The sequence below is a fragment of the Phoenix dactylifera genome, chromosome 14, assembly GCF_009389715.1.
Source record: "Phoenix dactylifera cultivar Barhee BC4 chromosome 14, palm_55x_up_171113_PBpolish2nd_filt_p, whole genome shotgun sequence".
Lineage (NCBI taxonomy): Eukaryota > Viridiplantae > Streptophyta > Magnoliopsida > Arecales > Arecaceae > Phoenix > Phoenix dactylifera.
The window spans coordinates 1,928,377-1,947,137 of NC_052405.1; the positions used below are offsets into that span (position 1 = coordinate 1,928,377).

Sequence of the window (18,761 nt, forward strand, 5' to 3'; positions counted from 1 at the left end):
AATTTCTGCATTTATTTTGATAAATCAGGGAAGGGGTTTAACTAGCCCATGTCCGATTTTTTCTTTAAAGTTACTTTAAATTATGAAAGCATGCACGAGCTGATCAAACTAGTAAATTCTCATGTGGCTATACTAAAATTAACCGGCATATCATTGCTCACAATTTTTTACGAAGAAGTAGATAAACTAACACACATCTTGTGTCAAACCGAGTTCCTCCAAGAAAAGAGCACCATGTGTTTACATTTTGATAGCTAACATTAACCCAACTAAACCAAATGATTTGGTGATTTTTGATCTCCCAACATTTTTTCAATGCAGGATTCACTCTGCTGCTATGTGTCTACCTTTCAACTACTTGGCAATCAAAAAGCTCCACATCATTCCATTAGTCTAAAGTTACAAAGTCAAACTTTATCCTCGCAATCAGAGACTAACAAATATGCTCCTAGTTCCCGTTGCGAATCCGCGATCCCACCTATCGCCATGAGTTCGGTCCACAACCCAAATCCCCCGAACGAAACGCCTCCCATCCCTAGACGCCCCCCGGCCCCGGCCTCGAAATGGAAGCCATTGCTGTTCTGGGCATCAGCCGTTCTGGTCCTCTTCCTCGCGCTCTCTCTCAACGCCACCAAGCCAATCCCTCACCTCATTCTCTCACGCCCAAGACCGCTCCACAACCTAAAGCCCAGCCTCGTCCAAAGATTTGCCGGTCTCTTCCTACCCACCCGAGAGAAGGAAACGCTGCCCATCTCCGAACGCACTCCATGTGTTCTATGGATGGCCCCTTTCCTCTCTGGTGGCGGCTATAGCTCCGAAGCCTGGTCTTATATCACAGCTCTGGATACCCACATCAAAGATCCTAAAATTAGGCTTCGCGTAGAGCAGCATGGCGATCTAGAATCATTGGACTTCTGGCTCGGTTTGCCGGAGGAGTCCAAGGCTCTCGCCTTCAACCTCCATAACACCAAATGCCCAATGAGCGAGACCATCGTGATCTGCCACAGCGAGCCAGGCGCTTGGTACCCTCCACTCTTCGCCACGCCCCCCTGCCCGCCCACCGGCTACGACGAACCTGCGTTTGTCGTGGGCCGGACCATGTTCGAGACCGACCGGGTGAATCCCGGGCATGTCGAGCGCTGTAATCGTATGGATGCGGTCTGGGTGCCTACCGAATTCCACGTCTCTGCGTTTGTTCGAAGCGGCGTCGATCCTGCCAAGGTCGTCAAGGTGATCCAGCCGGTCGATGTCGAGTTCTTCGACCCATCGAAGCACGAGGCATTGGTTCTCCCTACCGGAGCGCCGGTTCTGGGCTCGCATCCAGCGAGCACGAGTGCGAGTTCTGGTGGGAAGGAGAAAGAGTTTGTCTTCCTGAGCGTCTTCAAGTGGGAGCGGAGAAAAGGATGGGATGCGCTGCTGAAAGCCTATCTGGAGGAATTCTCAAAGTCCGATGGGGTTGCCTTGTGTCTACTGATAAGCGCCTACCATTCCGGCAGAGATTTCGGCAGCAGAATTGTCGAGTTTGTCGAAGGGAGTGGCCTGAAGGAGCCGGATGATGGATGGGCTCCGGTTCACGTGATTGATTCCCATGTACCGCAGTCCGATCTGCCGAGGTTCTACAAGGCGGCTGATGCGTTTGTTCTCCCGTCGAGAGGCGAAGGTTGGGGGAGGCCAATCGTGGAGGCCATGAGTATGGCGCTGCCGGTGATTGCCACGAACTGGTCTGGCCCGGAGGAGTACTTGACGGAGGAGAATGGGTATCCTTTGCCGGTGGATCGGATGAGCAGAGTGACGGAAGGGCCATTCGAGGGTCACCTCTGGGCCGAGCCCTCGGTCCGGGAGTTGAGAGTTCTGATGAGGCGCGTGGCGAGCAATCCCGGAGAGGGCAGGAGGAAAGGGAGGAGAGCCAGGGAAGACATGATGGAGAGATATTCGCCGGAAATTGTCGCCAGACTCGTCGCAGATCAAGTTATGAAGATATGGAGGAATCCAGGAATGGTCCTCAAGCAGCATTAATCATCTGATAGCAGGAACTTGTTTATCCTGGGGATCAATTCATGTTGTAGGTTGCACCAGGCGTTCAGTTTGTTTGGTTGCTTCCAAATCAAGGGAAAACCTTGAATTGTATGTTTCATGTTTTTTGTTTTTTGTTCGCTCCTAAGGAGACCTCTCCTTTTCTTCTCCTCCTTCTTGTTTGTTGAGTGCCTCAAAAACAACTTGTGATGTTTGATAGATTTTCCGTCATGACAGGTCCGGAAAGTGTGTCAGTTGTCGTGCCAAAGAGATGAGTTGAAATTATGCACTCGACAAAGTTCTCTTCCTAGATATTGTGGAACTGATGCACCTCACCTCCTCTGGCACAAAAATTTTTGGCCATTGGAACCGGTCTGAGCTAACCAGATGGAGCTAACCCAAACCTTCCGGATTTTTTTTTTTTGGTTAATCTGATGAAGAGGAAACTCTAGAGCCAGGGTTTCCGCCGCTGCCGCCGCCCACGCATGCCGCTCTGTTCGAGCCTTGCTGTTCCTCGCTGCTCCTCTCCTTCATCTTCTCCATCTTCCCCAACGCCACATGCCACCATCATCCTACCACCCGCCGCCCCTTTCTTTTTCGCCGCCTGTCGCCACCATCCTCTTCCTTCTGCAGCCACTGCCTTTCTTCTCCAAACTGCCGCCACTGCCCACTGTTCTCCGACATCGCTCTGCCTTGCCCTCCACCGTGGAGGAGGGAAGACCGTAGAAGTGGACAGATCGAGAAAGAGGAGAAGACCGTGGATAAGGTATGCTTAGATCTAGTGCGGAGAAAAATCTAGTCTTAGGTTTTCTTGTTATCTTTATTATCTGATCTCTTGATTTCTTATTTCTTGATTTTTTTGTTTCTTGATAGCTGACATCCTCCTAGTATAACAAATTTTAGGCATTATTTACTATGTGTCCCTATAAAGATACTGCACAATAAGAAATCTGTTCACGATCATCAATGTCACCTGAGCCTAAATATTCTAATCCAATTTGCATGAATTGTGTTTATTATTTTTTGGGTTCTAATAAAGGCAATGTTTCCCATAAATAAGATCTCATCCTCGATTTTGCCATTGTGTTCTTGCAGTGTCACTTGATTTTATTAACAACAAACAGAATCATATCATTGCTAAACACATTTTGTTTCTTGATTTCTTGTTCCTTAATTTCTTTTGTTTCTTAATATATCAAGAATATATATGGTATTATGTAGTCGGTGATCTTGCATCTCCGTACCATATTAAATAAGTTATACATGTATATTTAAAAATTTTTAATTATAAAATTATGAATCAAATCACTCTATGAATCATCAAATCTTAGATCACATGATCCTTTTGGGTCCACGCCCCCCCCCCCCCCCCCCCCCCCCGCCCCCAGTTCGCCTCTCCGTCCTACTGCGCGTCGAATTAACTCCGAACCCGCACTGTGTCGCGCCTCCCGCTCTCTCGAAAAAGAACTAAAACCCTTGTCCTCGCCCCTTCCCATCGTCCTACCTCGTGAATTGGAAGAAACAACACCCTCCTTTCCTTCTTTCGTTGCTCTCTTCTCGAACCCTAGCTCTAGCCGTCTTCATCGAAACCGGCGCGGCCCAAACCGGAGGTTCCACCGATCCTGGTAAGCGTTTCTTGTATTTAATGTTTAATTGCTGGTATCGATCCTATTCGGGTGAGTTTTTCTTGGTAATACGGTTTCCAAGGTTTAATTGGTCTACATAATGGCTGAATTATTTCATCTAAATCCAGCGTTCTGCTTTAGATTTCATTTCTTTTAATGTTTTTGCTCAAAGTCCCTTTTTTACGGGTTAGGGCAAACGTATTTAGATTTGGAAACTGCTTGTTAGAAATGGCGGCTTAATTGAAATGGAGTAGTCTGAGCAGAATTTACCTCGAATTCTTTAACTCCAGATCTTATCTTCTTATGTATTTCCTTTTTTTTTTTTTGATTAATCTGCGGACAGGCTGATACAAAGCGCGGGTCCAGCTGCCGGGAGAAAAAATAGCGCGAAGAGAGAAGAAATAGAGAACCGGAGATACCAAGAGTTCTCTGTAAGCGACGGGATGCCGCAGGCGAAGATTAGCACCTTCTTCAAGCCCTCCTCCTCCCACATACCTCCTGTCTTGCCGCCGCCGCCGCCGCCTCTCGAGATCCCAGTCACCTACACGCGCCGGCATCCTAATCCAGAAACCAAGAGGTCTCTCTCTCTCTCTCTCTCTCTCTCTCTCTCTCTCTCTCTCTCTCTCTCTCTCTCGGTACTAGGTCTTATGGCATCCTAATCCAGAAACCAAGAGGTCTCTCTCTCTCTCGCTCTTGCTCGGCACCAGGTCTTATCACCCAATGGCCCCCTTACCCCTTAAAGATCATGTTTTTGATCTCAGATATTTAATTCCTCCTATTCTTCTCTTATTGTTCCGAGAACATGTAAGAGAATTGTTGCAAATTAGTAGTCATCTATATTTTTCAATCCGTAGGCTTAAACCATTAGTATGCAGCCCTAATCTTGTAACAAATTGGGGGTGAAGTGGCGTATTCTTCCAGATTAGGGCTTTGTAGTGATGCTCGAGCTCTTATTCTGGAATTTGCAAGCATTTCGATTCTTCTTTTCTGGCTTTTTTTTTTTTTTGTAATATCAAGCATTTAGCTATAAATTCTTGCCAATTATGACATCTCTGCAGTGCTCGCCCTTTATTTTTGCTTAGCACTTATTTTTCAAGAATAAAAGACTGTGAACTCACAGCTTCGCGGACTTTGAGCAGCGATATTGATGGAAGGCAATTAGTTAGCGGTGAGATAGAAAAGAGGAACGATAGAATAGCAGTTTCTTCATTGAGATCTGATCCTGTCGGCAAGCTTGTCAACAAGAAGAGGAGTTATGCTCAGTATCATTTAGAATTGGGACAGTCCGATTTCCTCCTGCACACTTGCTCCGTTTGTGGTCTGACATATGCTCGTGGTGATGAGGGGGATGAGAAGGTTCACAAGACCTTCCATAAGAGCTATTATGAGGGGATCCAATTTAAGGTGCTTGTTCTTTCACTAAATTTCCATGTTTGGTAGCCAGGATTTTTTCTAGTGTCGTTTGTTATGTTTGACTTCTGCGATGCAGGGTTGGCGCAGTGAAAGAGTGGTCTCTAGACCTAGCTGCAATGGAGACCGCATCTTGTTGGTGTTGGATTCTGATCCCCCAGCTCAAAAGCGCAAGGTTTTGGTCTATTTTTCCCACTATTCTTTATAGGATTTACAAAATATTTGTCAGGAGGAATGAAAAAGTAGAGATGTTACTTTGTTCTGCTAGCGGAATTTTGAAGTTATGTTTGATATTAGGTACAAAAATTTGTCCAATGATTACAGTAATTGATCCCATCCTGCTCAAATATGAATAGGTTCAAGAGATCATTAAGATGATGGAGAAAGAGCTTGGGTTCGGCGATGACCAGCTTCTTCATAAGCTGTGCGAGGTAATATGGCCTACAGAGAAAGCAAAGGGATGTAAAGTAGCACTTGTAATTTAAGTAGGTTAATTTTTGTCTCCACAATAATTTCCTTCTCTCCGGTGTAGGTATACCTGTTTATTTCACGTCAAAGGATTGTTGGTTGCCTTGTTGCTGAACCGATAAAAAAAGCACATAGAGTTATTTCTAGCTCTTCCTCATGTGAAGATTCTGATGATATATCGCACAAGTTGGCAGTGGCTGATACCGAGTCGATGAGACCAAAGCCAACCATACAATTTGGAGGTTTTAGTTTTAAGAGGGAAGTCATTAAAAGTTGTTCAGCTCGTAGCTCCAAGGTGGATCAATGGGATAGTGGAGCTATCCGATGTGAGGAGGAAGCTGTGCTAGCTGTTTGTGGCTTTAGGGCTATTTGGGTTGTACCATCCCACAGAAGGAAGGGAATTGCCTCACAACTATTAGATGTGGCAAGGTAATGTGCACTGAAATTACAGGAAGCAAACATTCCTTAGATTCATACTATTAACGAAATCTCAGTGGATGCCCAACCCTTCCTCTATCTTAGAAAAAAAAAAAAACACTCTGGAGTTTTATATGAACCTTATGATTTCTCCCATCTCTAGTCAAAATTTCTCAAAAAGTGATGATAGAGGCATTTCTTTGGTCAATTATGGTGGAGTTCAAAATGGCTCATCACGGGTCTTCTGTACATGTTTCCATTTTTTCTGTTAGTTTTGTTTTCAAAAACTGATTGCTTAAGCGGGGATGGGCTTGTTTTCCATTGGTAGCTAGCCCGTTTGGCCTATTTGTATTGTTTTTATTGTCAGTGGCGATTTTTATTTTGGCAGGATTTTTCTATGCTTGAAAAAATCTTGGCAGCATCTTTTTTCTGTTTTTTTTTACTGATTGCACATCTCATGAATAGGTCTTGAGTCAAGGTGACTGATAATATTGCCTTATTTGTTACTTTTTATGCAGGAAGAGTTTCTACAACAACAAATTGTTAGACCACTCTCAGTGTGCATTCTCTCCACCAACCTCTGGTGGCAAGGCATTGGCATCAAGCTTTAGTAGCAGCAACTCATTCCTGGTTTACATGGCAGAGGATGTTTAGGAAAATCTTTGTATATGGGTCTCTTTGTATCAGGATATCATTTTCAGAGGATCAATTATTTTAAAAAATCATAAGCGGAGAAAATCGTTTAATTAGATATAAATCATGCACCAGTTGATTGGTTAGTCCGAAATGCAGTGATGTAGAATTTTATTGTTCTTGACTTCTTTTTTTCCAAATAGAAATGCTACTCTGGCTAAAGTTTATCTCACACATAGATTTTTGAACATCTGCAGCTAACATATCATGTGAAGCAAAGAAACAACGTCTGTATTTTAGTCAGACTGGTTCTTATCTTGTAAAGCAAAGATGTTATTATTTACATTGGGTTTTTAAATGTTTTCACTCATGGGAATTAATGTTTGTTGGTTTTATTACAAAGAAAAACTGTTTGCTGGGCTATGAAAATTAACTACTGCGCATAGATTTGGTTGTTCAGGCAAATCAAATCAATCACAAAAGAAGAAAATTTAATCACTCTGATTGGTGCCTTTGGAGTCATAAATCATAATACTCTATTCTTCCACAGGAGTGCTTGCTTGCATGTAGATTTGCTTGCTACCTGGGCTATGCTTATCTATAACCATATGGGGGATGGAGATGTTTCGAGTGCTTGGCACCTGCAATGAGGAAGATTGATGTTGGTCATTCTGTTTGAGTCGAGTTTTGTTATTATTTATTTGAACCAATGAGCAATAGATGGTCTCGAGCACTTTTTTTTTTCTCCAAAAAGAATTAATCCCAAAAGTGAGTCACTACAGAGAAGAAAGGGGGTGGGGGGTGAATGGACTCTTTACTCAGATAATAGTGGGTGTGAGCGGTGTATGGACGCTGATGCTAACGATCTACTTACAACAAGGACTTGTATCTAGTGGTGTAGAGGTTAGAAACAACTAAAATGGGTGTATTGCATATAAATGGTCTTCTTGTTGCTGCTGCTTACTCTCTAGTAACTTTAACCTCACCTAATTAAAAGTTAATTCAGAGTAAAAAATTTCAGCCCGTGGTTTAGGTGTGGCAGCTAAGGAGTGAAGCTCTCATCTTGTCACCACAGAATCTTGTCACCACAGAATCTCAAACTGAGGTCGAAGCTGACCTTGAGGTCAATAAGAATTGAACTGAACAAAGTGACAGAGGTATAGAAAAATTAATCTTTTCTAAGAATGGCCCGCAAAAAATTCATTTGATGGAGAGTTTCCGAAAATCCTTAGATGCCTAAGTTAGAATAGAGAGGCAACAGTATTAAAGGAAAAAAAAAAAAAAGTAAAGTAGAGTGCTCTCGGAATGAACATCATATCTTTTATATCTCAGGATATCCGAATTACCTCTTTATATAGAATAGTTTATTTTATTGTTATCTGAGTTGATGCGATGTGTTAATAGTCAGTGATACATTTATAGCGTTGGTATCATTTCACATGGCTGGCATGCCGTGCTGATCATGCGCCAACTACAGTGCTGCTATAATTGTCTGTTGCCATAATAGTAGTTTCGATCAGCACGTGTTGATCGGCTTCTCGGATGAGGCACCTAGGTGCACCCCTCTACGCTCGCCTCGGAGAGAACAGAGACAATAAATTTTATACGAAAAATAATACAGGAAATGAAAAAGACGGTGGAAGGGGGACAGCTCATAAAAGGCACCCCGGGAGTTTGGTGAGCAGACACCGCGTCGCCGCCGTTCCTTCCCAGACCTTCAGGCGATCCTGTCGAGAGCCGTCTGCGGAGCAAAACACCCACCGCAGAGAATCCGAACTCACCTGGTCAATGGGAGCCGAGTTTGGAAGAAGAGTGGCAGGAAGGTAATTTAAATCAATCGGGAGGGCAGAGCAGGGAAAAAGAAACCGTTGCTCGAGCCGAAACGCTGACGGAAAATACCCCTGCAGTTTTTAAAAAATACGATATCACCCCAACAACCATCACTGCAATTCTGCAGTAAATTAGGTCGAAATATAAGGATATTTTCGACCGTAGAAAAGATTTTAATTTTCTTTTAACAAAAGCATCGTCCGTGCCACCAGTATTGGGTTTAAGAGCCGCATAGAAAAATTTGTGCGAAAACGATATATCCATCAACGTGGCTTTCGTCGGCGGCACAGACGGCAGATCGCTCACTCGCATGGAATCTTTTATGCACGCATTTTGGAACCAAGAAAGTTCTTGTTTTTTTGTCGGTATACCGCGGGAGGGATCCGGCGGGCCCATCAGATCATGAAATTATCTGTATCGTCCACGTGGACAATCCTGCGACTCGGGATCCGTATCATATTAGGGGCTGGTCTGGGCCCACCGGAGTCGCTGTCATTATAGCGCGGGACGAGACGGCGTGCCCGCCGGCCGCTGGCGCCGTACAAGGTCACGTTTTTCTCCCACGACGCCAGCATGAACTTTCCACGTCGGCTCGGCCTGAGCTCCGGCTAGGCTGACGGTTGCTTTGACGAGCGGTCAGTATTTTTTTGATGGAAAACGCCGCGACGGTGGGGGGGGGGCAGCGGGTCACATTCTGCTTCGTTGAGGCGGTTTGGGACAAAATTTTGATAGAAATCTTCTTTATGTAAATAAAGGTTGAACTCCAATTAGCTCCAATCCTGGATATGTGACATAAGTTATTTAAGTTTCTTTCAATTGATAATATAGATTTTATTCACTAGTTCAAGCCTGCCAATGTGAGGGGGATGTATAAAAGGCAAACATGAGAGAACATATATAGGTCTTTTTTTTTTTTGCTATTTGAAAGAAGAAATATGCTTACTATATAGTTTTGCTATGTTCAATTTTCATAATATCTATATAATCTAACTGGAAATCCTATTCTATTCTTTTTTTAGAAAAAAATCTCGACAGAAACATAGATCTGAGTGTCACTGAATGCATATTATGAGAAAAATTCTTAAAGATGATTAAGATCGTAGTTATCTAACTTGGACTCATATTATATCATGTTACATGATTAGGAATGGATCAATTCTATGGCGGGTACTGCAACTTTTTGTTTGTGACAATTCTAAGATGTTATGTATGCAACAGAAAAACACTTTATCAATAAAAAAATCCTAAATAAATTAGAGAATTCTCTAATTATAATGAAGATAAACAATCATGCTGATTCGCTAACAATAATCGGAACGACAATACAAAATGAAAATTTTTGAATGATTCAATAAATTATGACTGATTCACTAACAACAATTGAGGGTATATTGGTTCAAATTTTTACGCGAGTATGGAGCAGCATATGAAACAACCTGATGGAAAAACTCGATGCTTTAGATACTTGGTCCTTCAATAAAATAAAGCTAGGCTAGCTCCTTCCAAGCTTGGAATTTAAACTAGAAGTATAAGAAGGCAACAAAAAGATATTATGTTTTTATGCTGAAAAAAATTTCTTATGGAATTGCAAAAGATTTGATGCATCAAGATAAAATGACAATCTTTGAATGATTCAATGAATCATGACAATAGTTCACTTACAACAATCAATGCATCGGTTGAAATTTTTAAATGAATTTGATCCTACTCCTAAAATGACTTTATGAGAAGGCATGAAGCTTGAAGTTCTAAGTCATTCCATAAACTAAAGTGAGCCCAACTAGGAGTACAAGAAAGTAAAATAAGAGATTGAAAATCTTTTATGTTAAAAACTTAAATTTTATTTTCTTATAAGTATAAAAGAAAAGAAAAAATCTCAAGTATTTGAACCTATACATGTGTGAGGGATGTAGCGGCGATAATATATCTTAAAATAGCTACGATTGCTATGATAATACCCGAATTGTGGGGTGGATGAGTTGGTGGATCATGTACTATTCCAGTGCGTGTGGGCGAGAGGTGCTTGGAGTTTGACTGGGATCTCGGGAGATGCTTAGAGTGGGAGGGATAGTTTTCTGGAGGAGGTTCGACATTGGGCTGGTGTTCCTCAGATGCGTTTTTTGGCTATTATGGCGTCTTGTACAACATATCAGATATGGTTGGCCAGGAACACCTAGATTTTTGGCGAGCACAGGCCGTCCTCGCGTTTCGTGATGGAGCGGGCTCATGCTGAGGCAGCAGAAATTATCCATGCAGAGTCAGCTCATAGACCTTTGACAGCTTGGGACATTTGAGGGCCCCACATTGCTTCAACAGCTCCACATAGGGTATTCTTTACATGGAAGCTCCCACCCTCGAATTTTCTCAAGGTCAATTTTGATAGCTCTGTCTCGGATGGTGGTAGGAGAGGAGGGGCCGGATTTGTCATCAGGGGCCCGGGTTCCGGTGCGGTGGCAGCAGGGGGCTGTCAGATTTTTGATACATTGGTTCTGGAGGCAGAGCTGCGGGCGGTCTGGATGGGCCTGTGTTACACGCGGCGGGTGCTTCAGGCGAGTTCTATTCTACTAGAGGGTGATTCGGCCATGGTGATTAGCTGGATCCGTAAAGGCCCGAGTAGTCATGGAGGAGCTCATCCCCTGCTCTGCGATATTTAGATGATGGTGAGGGAGGGTGTCATATTTCAGGCTATGCATATATATCGTGAGGTTAACGGGGCGGCCGACTGGGTGGCGGCATATGTAGCGAGTCACTCAGGAAGTACCCTATAGATTGGGGAGAGAGAGATGTCCGAAGCACTTTAAAACCTTTTTGTATTCTGGTTCTATTGTATGTATTCGTTCCCATGATGTATGAAATGCTCGTTTTAGAAAAAAAAAAAGGGAGGGGGGGGGGGGGGGGGAATCTACTCGTTTTTATTGCAAATGCACATATTTCATTGTACGTCCTACATTTTTAGGAAATACATTTAGTTGAGTTGTAGATTATTTTGAGTTTTATCTTATAAATTACTTATGGAAAGATATTCATCTAGTGAGGAAATAGGTACAAGTGATGCTTAGGAATAGAGCACCACTCTCCTAAGTTGCTAAGGAATCATGTGAATATTGGAGATTGAATTGAAGTAAATTAATATTCGATCACCAAAAAAAAAAGGCAAATTAATAGCCACATAGTTATAATTTTTATATCAACTATTTAGAAGCAAATATCCTTGTGCAAAATGTCATAATAACACTTCATTGATAAATAACCCCTAAGGCTATAAGACGAGATATCTATTATGTAGAATAAGTTACTTTTTAATATTTGGTTGGAGGGTATATGGAGGAATAGGTGAGTATATGGGTTTTCATAAATTTGTAGTTTATTACAAGGACAAAATTACCGTCCTACTTTTAGTGTATTTAAGGAGTGGATGGAGGCAAAATTGTTATTAAAAAAAATAAGTGCCTTCCTATTCCATGGAATAATTCTCTTTCTTTATTTTTGCATAATAGAATTATCTAAATAAGTGGCCTTATTCGAGTAAAGTTATTCCGTAACCTTCGGGACATTTGGCTAGATAACCTCCATCTTGACATATAATTTCTTTCTTTATCACGTATACCAAACAAACTCTAAATGAACAAGAGAAACATTATAAAGGTGAACCATCATATCAATTCATTAACAAGAATTATCGCATCAATACAAAATGAGATCTCTGAACAATTCAATGAATCATGAAAATTATTCACTAGCAACAGCCAGCTTGTTGGTTCAAATTCTTAAATGAGTCCAGAGCAATATACACAAACTTTGCATAAAGGCATAAAAAGCTTTAAGTCTAAGTCATTTACGATACTAAAGTAGCTCTTGTGTTTTTTTCATAAAAGTAATTGAAATTTAAAATAGAACTTTGCAAAAATATTTATATCAAATATTTTTTGATATAAAAAATAATATTGCTGGTTAACCAATGCGCGCATGAATAAGAGATGTGGCGTGAGCTTTATGATCAGAGACCACGACTCCAGATTGATTGTGGCCGAAGGCCGGCGCACTTTTGATGGATTCGTCCATGTGACAGAGTTGCACGCGGCATGGGAGGGTCTTATATATGCTAGAGTACACATGGGTGCCCGACGGATTCTTCTAGAGGGTAACTCAACCACAGTAGTGGACTGGATTCGCTGCCGACATGCCAGGTCGGACTTGCACCCATTACTCCGGGACATCCGGAGCATGGGGGAGGAGCTTGACTTACTTCAGGTTTCACATGTGTTTCGGGAGGCGAACAGGGCTGCGGACTGGGTCGCCTTCTATACAGCCCACCATTCTGGTTTTGTATTTTGGGGTCCTTCCGATCATGTGCCGTAGGCATTAGATCGTGTTTTGCTTTGTGATAGTTCTGGGCTCTCTCATCGTCGTATAGTGAGAAGCCGGTTTACCAAAAAAAAAAAAAAAAAAAAAAAAAAAAAAAAAAAAAAAAAAAAAAAAAAGAGAGAGAGAGAATGGTTGATGGTTTTTGATGGGGACCGGAGTAAGATCGCGGTAATGCGAGTTATTTATGGCATGATCGTAGTTTCGTAGCACGCCAAAAGTCCTCGGCTGGTATAAGGAAATTAAGGAAGGATCGTTTGGGAATTTAACCCCCACGGAACTTTTACGCTTCATTTGGAATTTCGGGAGGGCGGCGAGGGCTTACCCCCCGAAAACGACGTACGCATCTTAAAAGGTCGGAAATGCCCTCACGCCATTCCCGCTTCAAAAAGCGCAGTGACGTGGCCCCGCGGCGCCGGGGGCATTTCAGTAAAGTTATTTCGAGAGGCGAAGCGATCCAAGTATGCAACCGCCAATTGGAGGGGTAGTTCTATATACACCCCCCTATTGCTCAGGACACCCCCCAAAAATTAAAAAAAAATTAAATACTCTCTACACCCCCCATTTGCTAAGGACACCCCTAAAAAATTAAAAATTCCTAAATTACCCCCCACCCTCCCCACCCCCTCACCTAAATTGCTCTCTACACCCCCCAAACCCCCTCCACCCCGCTCTTCCCCTCCAAAACACCTCGCCAACGCCCAAAACCCCCCCGTTCCCCCTTCTCCCTCTCGTCGCCGGCATTCTCCCGATCTCCGACCACCTCGCCGGCTTCTCCCGGAACCACCTCGCCGGCTTCTCCCGAAATTTTTTTTTCACGGTTCGTGCTCCGTTCGGCACTGGATCGCCGAACAAAAGGCTTCTGTTCGGCTGAACAGTGCCGGACAGAAGCCTTCTGTTCGGCACTGTGCAGCCGAACAGATCTGTTCGGTTGATGGTTGCCGAACAGAAGGCTTCTGTTCGGCACTGTTCAGCCGAACAGAAGCCTTTTGTTCGGCGATCCAGTGCCGAACGGAGCACGAACCGTGAAAAAAAAAATTTCGGGAGAAGCCGACGAGGTGGTTCCGGGAGAAGCCGGCGAGGTGGTCGGAGATCGGGAGAATGCCGGCGACGAGAGGGAGAAGGGGGAACGGGGGAGGAGGGGTTTAAGGGGGGTTTGAGGGGTTTTTTTTTTTTTTTCTTTTCAAAACGAAACGGAGGAGGAGGAGGGGGGTGTATGAGAAAATTTCAAGGGCAATATGGTAATTACACTAAAGGTTAGTTTGGGTATTTTTTTTTTGGTTTTTGGGGGGTGTCCTGAGCAATAGGGGGGGTGTATATAGAACTACCCCAATTGGAGTGTGGAGCCGCGGACCGAGGCGGAGACCGCGGGCCCACCAGTGTCACGTGACCGTACGGTCACACCTGACGACGCTTCTGTCTTACGCTTCTCCCCCAGATCCGCCGCAAGCCTATCCCCTTCGAACCACTTCATAAGCCGTCTAAAGTCTTAGAATACAAAATTTTCGGCTCACCGATGGGTACGTTACGCAAACATGGAGGAACTCACTTTGTTTCGTATTACGTCCCTAATAGCTGATCCTCTCTGACACGAAGAAGCTTGTAACGGCTGTTTTTGCCTGTTATGCTAATCGTGACCTTTTTCGAAGGAATATCAATTGGGACCTGAATTCCAACTCTTTGTTCGCGACTCCACTATTGCTAGCGCTCTTGTGGCGGGCCCCTTGTCGGAGGAGTTAAAAAAAGAGTTCAATCATTGGTCCCGAAAACGAACACTTTTCTTAAATACGACTCGGTCCACTCCGCCTGGCTTCCATAGCGGCGAAAAGGGTCAATATTTTGCAGCGCCAGGAGCGCTGCACCACAAGAGATCCCCAGGGCCAATTCACCCGGTTTCGGCCAATTAAGCGAATTGTATTTTGCCACGTGGCACAAGGAAAGTTACGTTTTTTGGACGGGCGCCCTGCAGCATTACATCTCTGAAAGCAGGGGGGCAAAAAGGGCCCAATGGTATCCCCCTCCTGCCCCTAACATATTTCCTAAATTACCCCCTCAAACCCCCCACCCCGCCGCTATATTTGCCCCCACTCGCCCCTCTCCACCGCCTCGCACCACTCTCGTCTCTTCTCTCTCTCTTTTCTTTGGCGGTTTCTATGGCGGAGTTTCCACCGAATCCTGATGACGGCGAGCTCTGGCTGCCGTCGGAGATATTCCCGGACGTCGGCGTCGGCCTCCGCCACCACAGCCAGCCCGCTCCCCCCGATCTCTCCTACTTGGACGACCTCGCCGAGAAACTTGCCGCCTTCGGCCTCCTCGATCGCAGCCACCTTCTCCGACCCAACCATCATCCCTCCGACGTCCGTCTCCGTTCCGCCATCTCATCTCCTCTATCTTTGCTTTCCCGTTAAATGCTAACCCTTTTCTCTCTTTCATTCTTGGGTTGCAGGGGTTTCGTTTTGATAACGGATCAGTTTCACGGTTCGGTCCTTCGGCGGAGAGGGAGGCTGGAGCGGGGATGGTGTACGACGGGTTCCGTTCCCCGGCGGTTTCGAGGCGGGTGCTTGGCGCCGCCGCCGCCGCCGCCGCCGCCGCTTCGCGGCCGGTGTTTCCTTTTTCCGCGGCGAAGCCGTCTCAGGTATACCGGGGATGAGCTGGCTCCTTGTGGCACTTGGTTATTTCTTTCTACATTTGGTGTTTTGCTTTCTGTATCCTTGCCATTTTTAGTGATGGGTCTGTTTTATTTGCGTAACTTTTAATGCAGGTGGAGGCTTTTGGCCAGGGGAGAAGTGGGGTTATGGCAAGACAGCAGCAGTTGCCGATTCGAGGTCGGCGGTTCGTTCCGGTTCGGACCGGCGGGACTGGGAGGGAGTGTGGGGGCACCGGCGTGTTCCTTCCTCGGGTGAGCCGTAACGAAGTCGTGGCTCCAACGAAGAACAGACCTAGTAGGTCTTAATACTGCTGACCTCTTCCCCTCTTTTCTTTTTACTTGCTTTCTAAGCTTTGTTCCCGCTATATATTATCCTTTCCGTGTTTTTTTATTCCTCTGTTCTTGTTCCCTTCGTTAAGTAGTATGGCAAATTACCGCTATTTCTTATAATTTTTAGCACTTCATCTTCATTCCTTTTGGTATATCCGAAGTTTCTCGTCGATTTCAAACTATAATATGTTTACATTATCAATTTACATGCTACTTTGAATCAAAGGTGTCTGCTTGCTTAACATGTTGTATGTTTACTGCCTTTTGTTTCTCTAATTTTTGTGTTTTATCTTTGTTTTTTTGGTATATTTCGTTTTTCTTTTCTTGTAAAATAGTAGATTAAGAGCTTTGAACTTTTTACTGAGTTGGTTATATATTTTAGTATATTTTTTGGCCGCTCGCTGACTGTTTGGATTTGTTCTGTAGGCATCAAAAATGGAGGAGAGCGACAGAAGCAGGCCATGGGGAAGCAAGGAATGCCATTTCATCAGGCTCCTCCTCCTGAGATGCGTCTGCCTCAGGACTGGACCTACTGAGAGGCCCCCATTCCCCTCACCCATCCCCTTTGTCAGTCGCTGTGTAAAGAAAAAGACCACCCCCTTGTTTTCTCGTGCTGTTGTCTTTTGAGGAATAAGTACAAGGAAAGCAGAGGAAGGAGGGTGGGGGGGTTTGGGAATGGATGCCGTGGAAGGGGAAAAAAAATAGAGAACGAAAGGAAGTGGAAATAACTAGCTTGGTCTGTAGCAATGGAAGGAAATAACAGCACTTGGACGAGGGAAGCTGATAGGATTGAATTTTTTTTTCCTTTTTTTTTAAAGTCTGTCTTCGTTGTCTTTTGTCTCTTTAGTCCTCCTGGCTTGTTTGCCTCAGTACTGTATACATGTATTAATTAATTAATAAAAATGATATATTAATAGGAAGCTTGGATGTTTTATTTAAGAATAAAATTATTGTTAGCTTGGATGTGTTGAATGCACACGCTGTGGGATTAGTGGTCTGGTCCTCCAACCGGCGGAGTTGGTTTCCATTTTTGAAGGGGGTGTGGGATTAATGGGGACATACATGGTAAGGGGAATGGTAGCCATTTAATGCTCCTCTCTTGTGAACAGGGAAAGCGGCCTTTGTGCTTCTTCGATATCCTCCCAACTCTGGTCAAGGGCCTCAAGGCGGTCCCCATGCGGATTTTGTTGTGTACCCGTTCCCCTGGGCCCTTAGACCACTGCAAGAAATCCATTCTTTTAGGCTGTCTTCCATTGGAAGCATAACTTCTGATAAGTTAATCAGGAGTGGTAGAAATTAAGATTATCTGAATACTCTTAGGTAGCTTTTGTTGACCCTGACATCAGGTTGTCCTCTGGTCCTTCATAATTCAACGTTATCGTATTTGGCATCTTATATTTTAGTAATTAAAGATTTTTTTTTGGGTACAACTGTATGTCTGTAATTAAAGATTTTCAAATAACTTGTTTGGTTCTCCATAAAAATTCAGAATTATTATATATATATATATATATATATATATATATATTAATTATATAAAATATATTACAACAAATATTATTATTTTTTTATTTATATATTAATTATTAATAATTTAGTAGCCCTATAAATTATCAAACTTATAAAATATATTAATAATTATTGTAGAATAAATATTTTTATTTATACTTATTAGATATTTTTGAGTAAATTACAAAAACTCTTAGGTTAGATGCAAATTACATTTACATCTATTAGTTTGGAAACCTACACTCACAATGCTTTTGAGATTTATTTGGAGCCTATACTTTAACCCATACTATTAGGTAGACCGTTAATCCTAAATTTGATGTTAGAATAATTGTATAAAATGACCATAACCTTCAACACAAAGCTAGAAACCTTCTCCATTTATCTCTTCTTTTTTTTGGTGCAACGGCGGCTCACATATAATGGGTGTGAATGCGGCTAATAAAGTCAGAAAACAAGAGGCTACAAAAAAGCGTGGCATGGACCCACTGTCCAGCCAAACAAACCCACCAGAGTGACGGGCTGCAAAGGAGGCAACCCAATCAATAGCTTCGTTTGCCTTCCTGTAAACGTGTGAGGCCTGGTAAGAGTGGCACTCCCCAGCAATCTACGAATTTTATGGATCAACGGCCAGTCCTCAACTGTGCATCCCCGACCCCAAATCCACTCAACCATCATGACGGAATCCTCCTCACCGTTGATGTGGTCCGCACCCAGCACTTGCCTCGCATAGCAGACACCCTCCCAGGCTGTTCTAAGCTCGGCACATGCCACTGACAAGTCAAAGGTCCGCTGACCCCCTGCTGCAACTAGTCTTGCATCGTGGTCTCGGATGATGAAACCCACACCACTGCATCTCCCGTCATTAGCCATACTATCATCGAAGTTCACCTTGAGGAAACCAGGGGGTGGGAGCTCCCAGGAGATAAAGATTGTCCTGGATGCTACAAAAGTAGAGAATGGGGGCTCCATATGTCCTTAGTCAACCCAGCAGGCGAAACCTCTGCAGTGCCAGTGATCTCTGCCGCATGCAAAAGCTCTCTAACCGTTGTCAACCTCGGATGAGGGCTACCGCCCTCAAAGATTCGTGCATTCTTATCTAGTCAGCAATAGTAGGCCAGATAGGCAACTCGAGTCCCCCTCTCCTTAGACTCGGAGCCCCGTAACTCAGTTTTGACCAATGTACCATGATTCTTTGCCCTAAGTAGTTCATTATATCTAGTAGGTAGCTTAGAACATGACTCATTGCACTTCTCCTCCACTCCTTTGGGAGCTTTTTTTTTGCTCTATATAGTTGCTGTAACAACCCAGGACCTCACCCAAAATGGCTAGCTGGAAGGTATTATTTGGGTTTCTTGATCCTGTAAAGTACTCAAGATTTACCCAGCGAATAACCGATATGGGACTAAATACACGCCCGCACAGGTCCTCACATACTCCCCTCGTTCAAGTCCTGACGTCCTCGTCAGGCTAAGGGTTCATATCTATTCAAATCAAATCACAAACACCACAATTGA

General features: G+C 43.8%; 3 protein-coding genes across 4 annotated transcripts; all 3 read left to right on the top strand.

Annotated features, from left to right (window-relative positions):
• The first annotated feature begins 239 nt into the window (after positions 1-239).
• On the top strand, positions 240-2,183 carry LOC120112989. Its single transcript, XM_039133271.1, has one exon. The coding sequence runs from the start codon at positions 316-318 to the stop codon at positions 2,014-2,016; it is 1,701 nt and encodes a 566-aa protein (XP_038989199.1). The 5' UTR covers positions 240-315; the 3' UTR covers positions 2,017-2,183.
• A 300-nt stretch (positions 2,184-2,483) lies between these two features.
• LOC103714315 (protein CHROMOSOME TRANSMISSION FIDELITY 7) lies at positions 2,484-6,936 on the top strand. Its single transcript, XM_039133272.1, has 7 exons — positions 2,484-2,779; positions 3,982-4,215; positions 4,778-5,042; positions 5,128-5,223; positions 5,405-5,479; positions 5,581-5,945; positions 6,452-6,936. The coding sequence occupies exons 1-7, from the start codon at positions 2,499-2,501 to the stop codon at positions 6,585-6,587; spliced, it is 1,452 nt and encodes a 483-aa protein (XP_038989200.1). The 5' UTR covers positions 2,484-2,498; the 3' UTR covers positions 6,588-6,936.
• A 7,933-nt stretch (positions 6,937-14,869) lies between these two features.
• On the top strand, positions 14,870-16,656 carry LOC103714285. 2 transcript variants are annotated; one of them, XM_008801483.3, is made up of 4 exons: positions 14,870-15,115; positions 15,205-15,393; positions 15,520-15,704; positions 16,162-16,656. In XM_008801483.3, exons 1-4 carry the CDS (start codon positions 14,912-14,914, stop codon positions 16,238-16,240), a joined length of 657 nt encoding a protein of 218 aa, XP_008799705.2. In that variant the 5' UTR covers positions 14,870-14,911; the 3' UTR covers positions 16,241-16,656. The 2 variants fall into 2 exon arrangements, with proteins under 2 accessions (XP_008799705.2, XP_008799704.2); XM_008801482.3 differs by having other exon boundaries at positions 15,520-15,700.
• Positions 16,657-18,761: the final 2,105 nt, after the last annotated feature.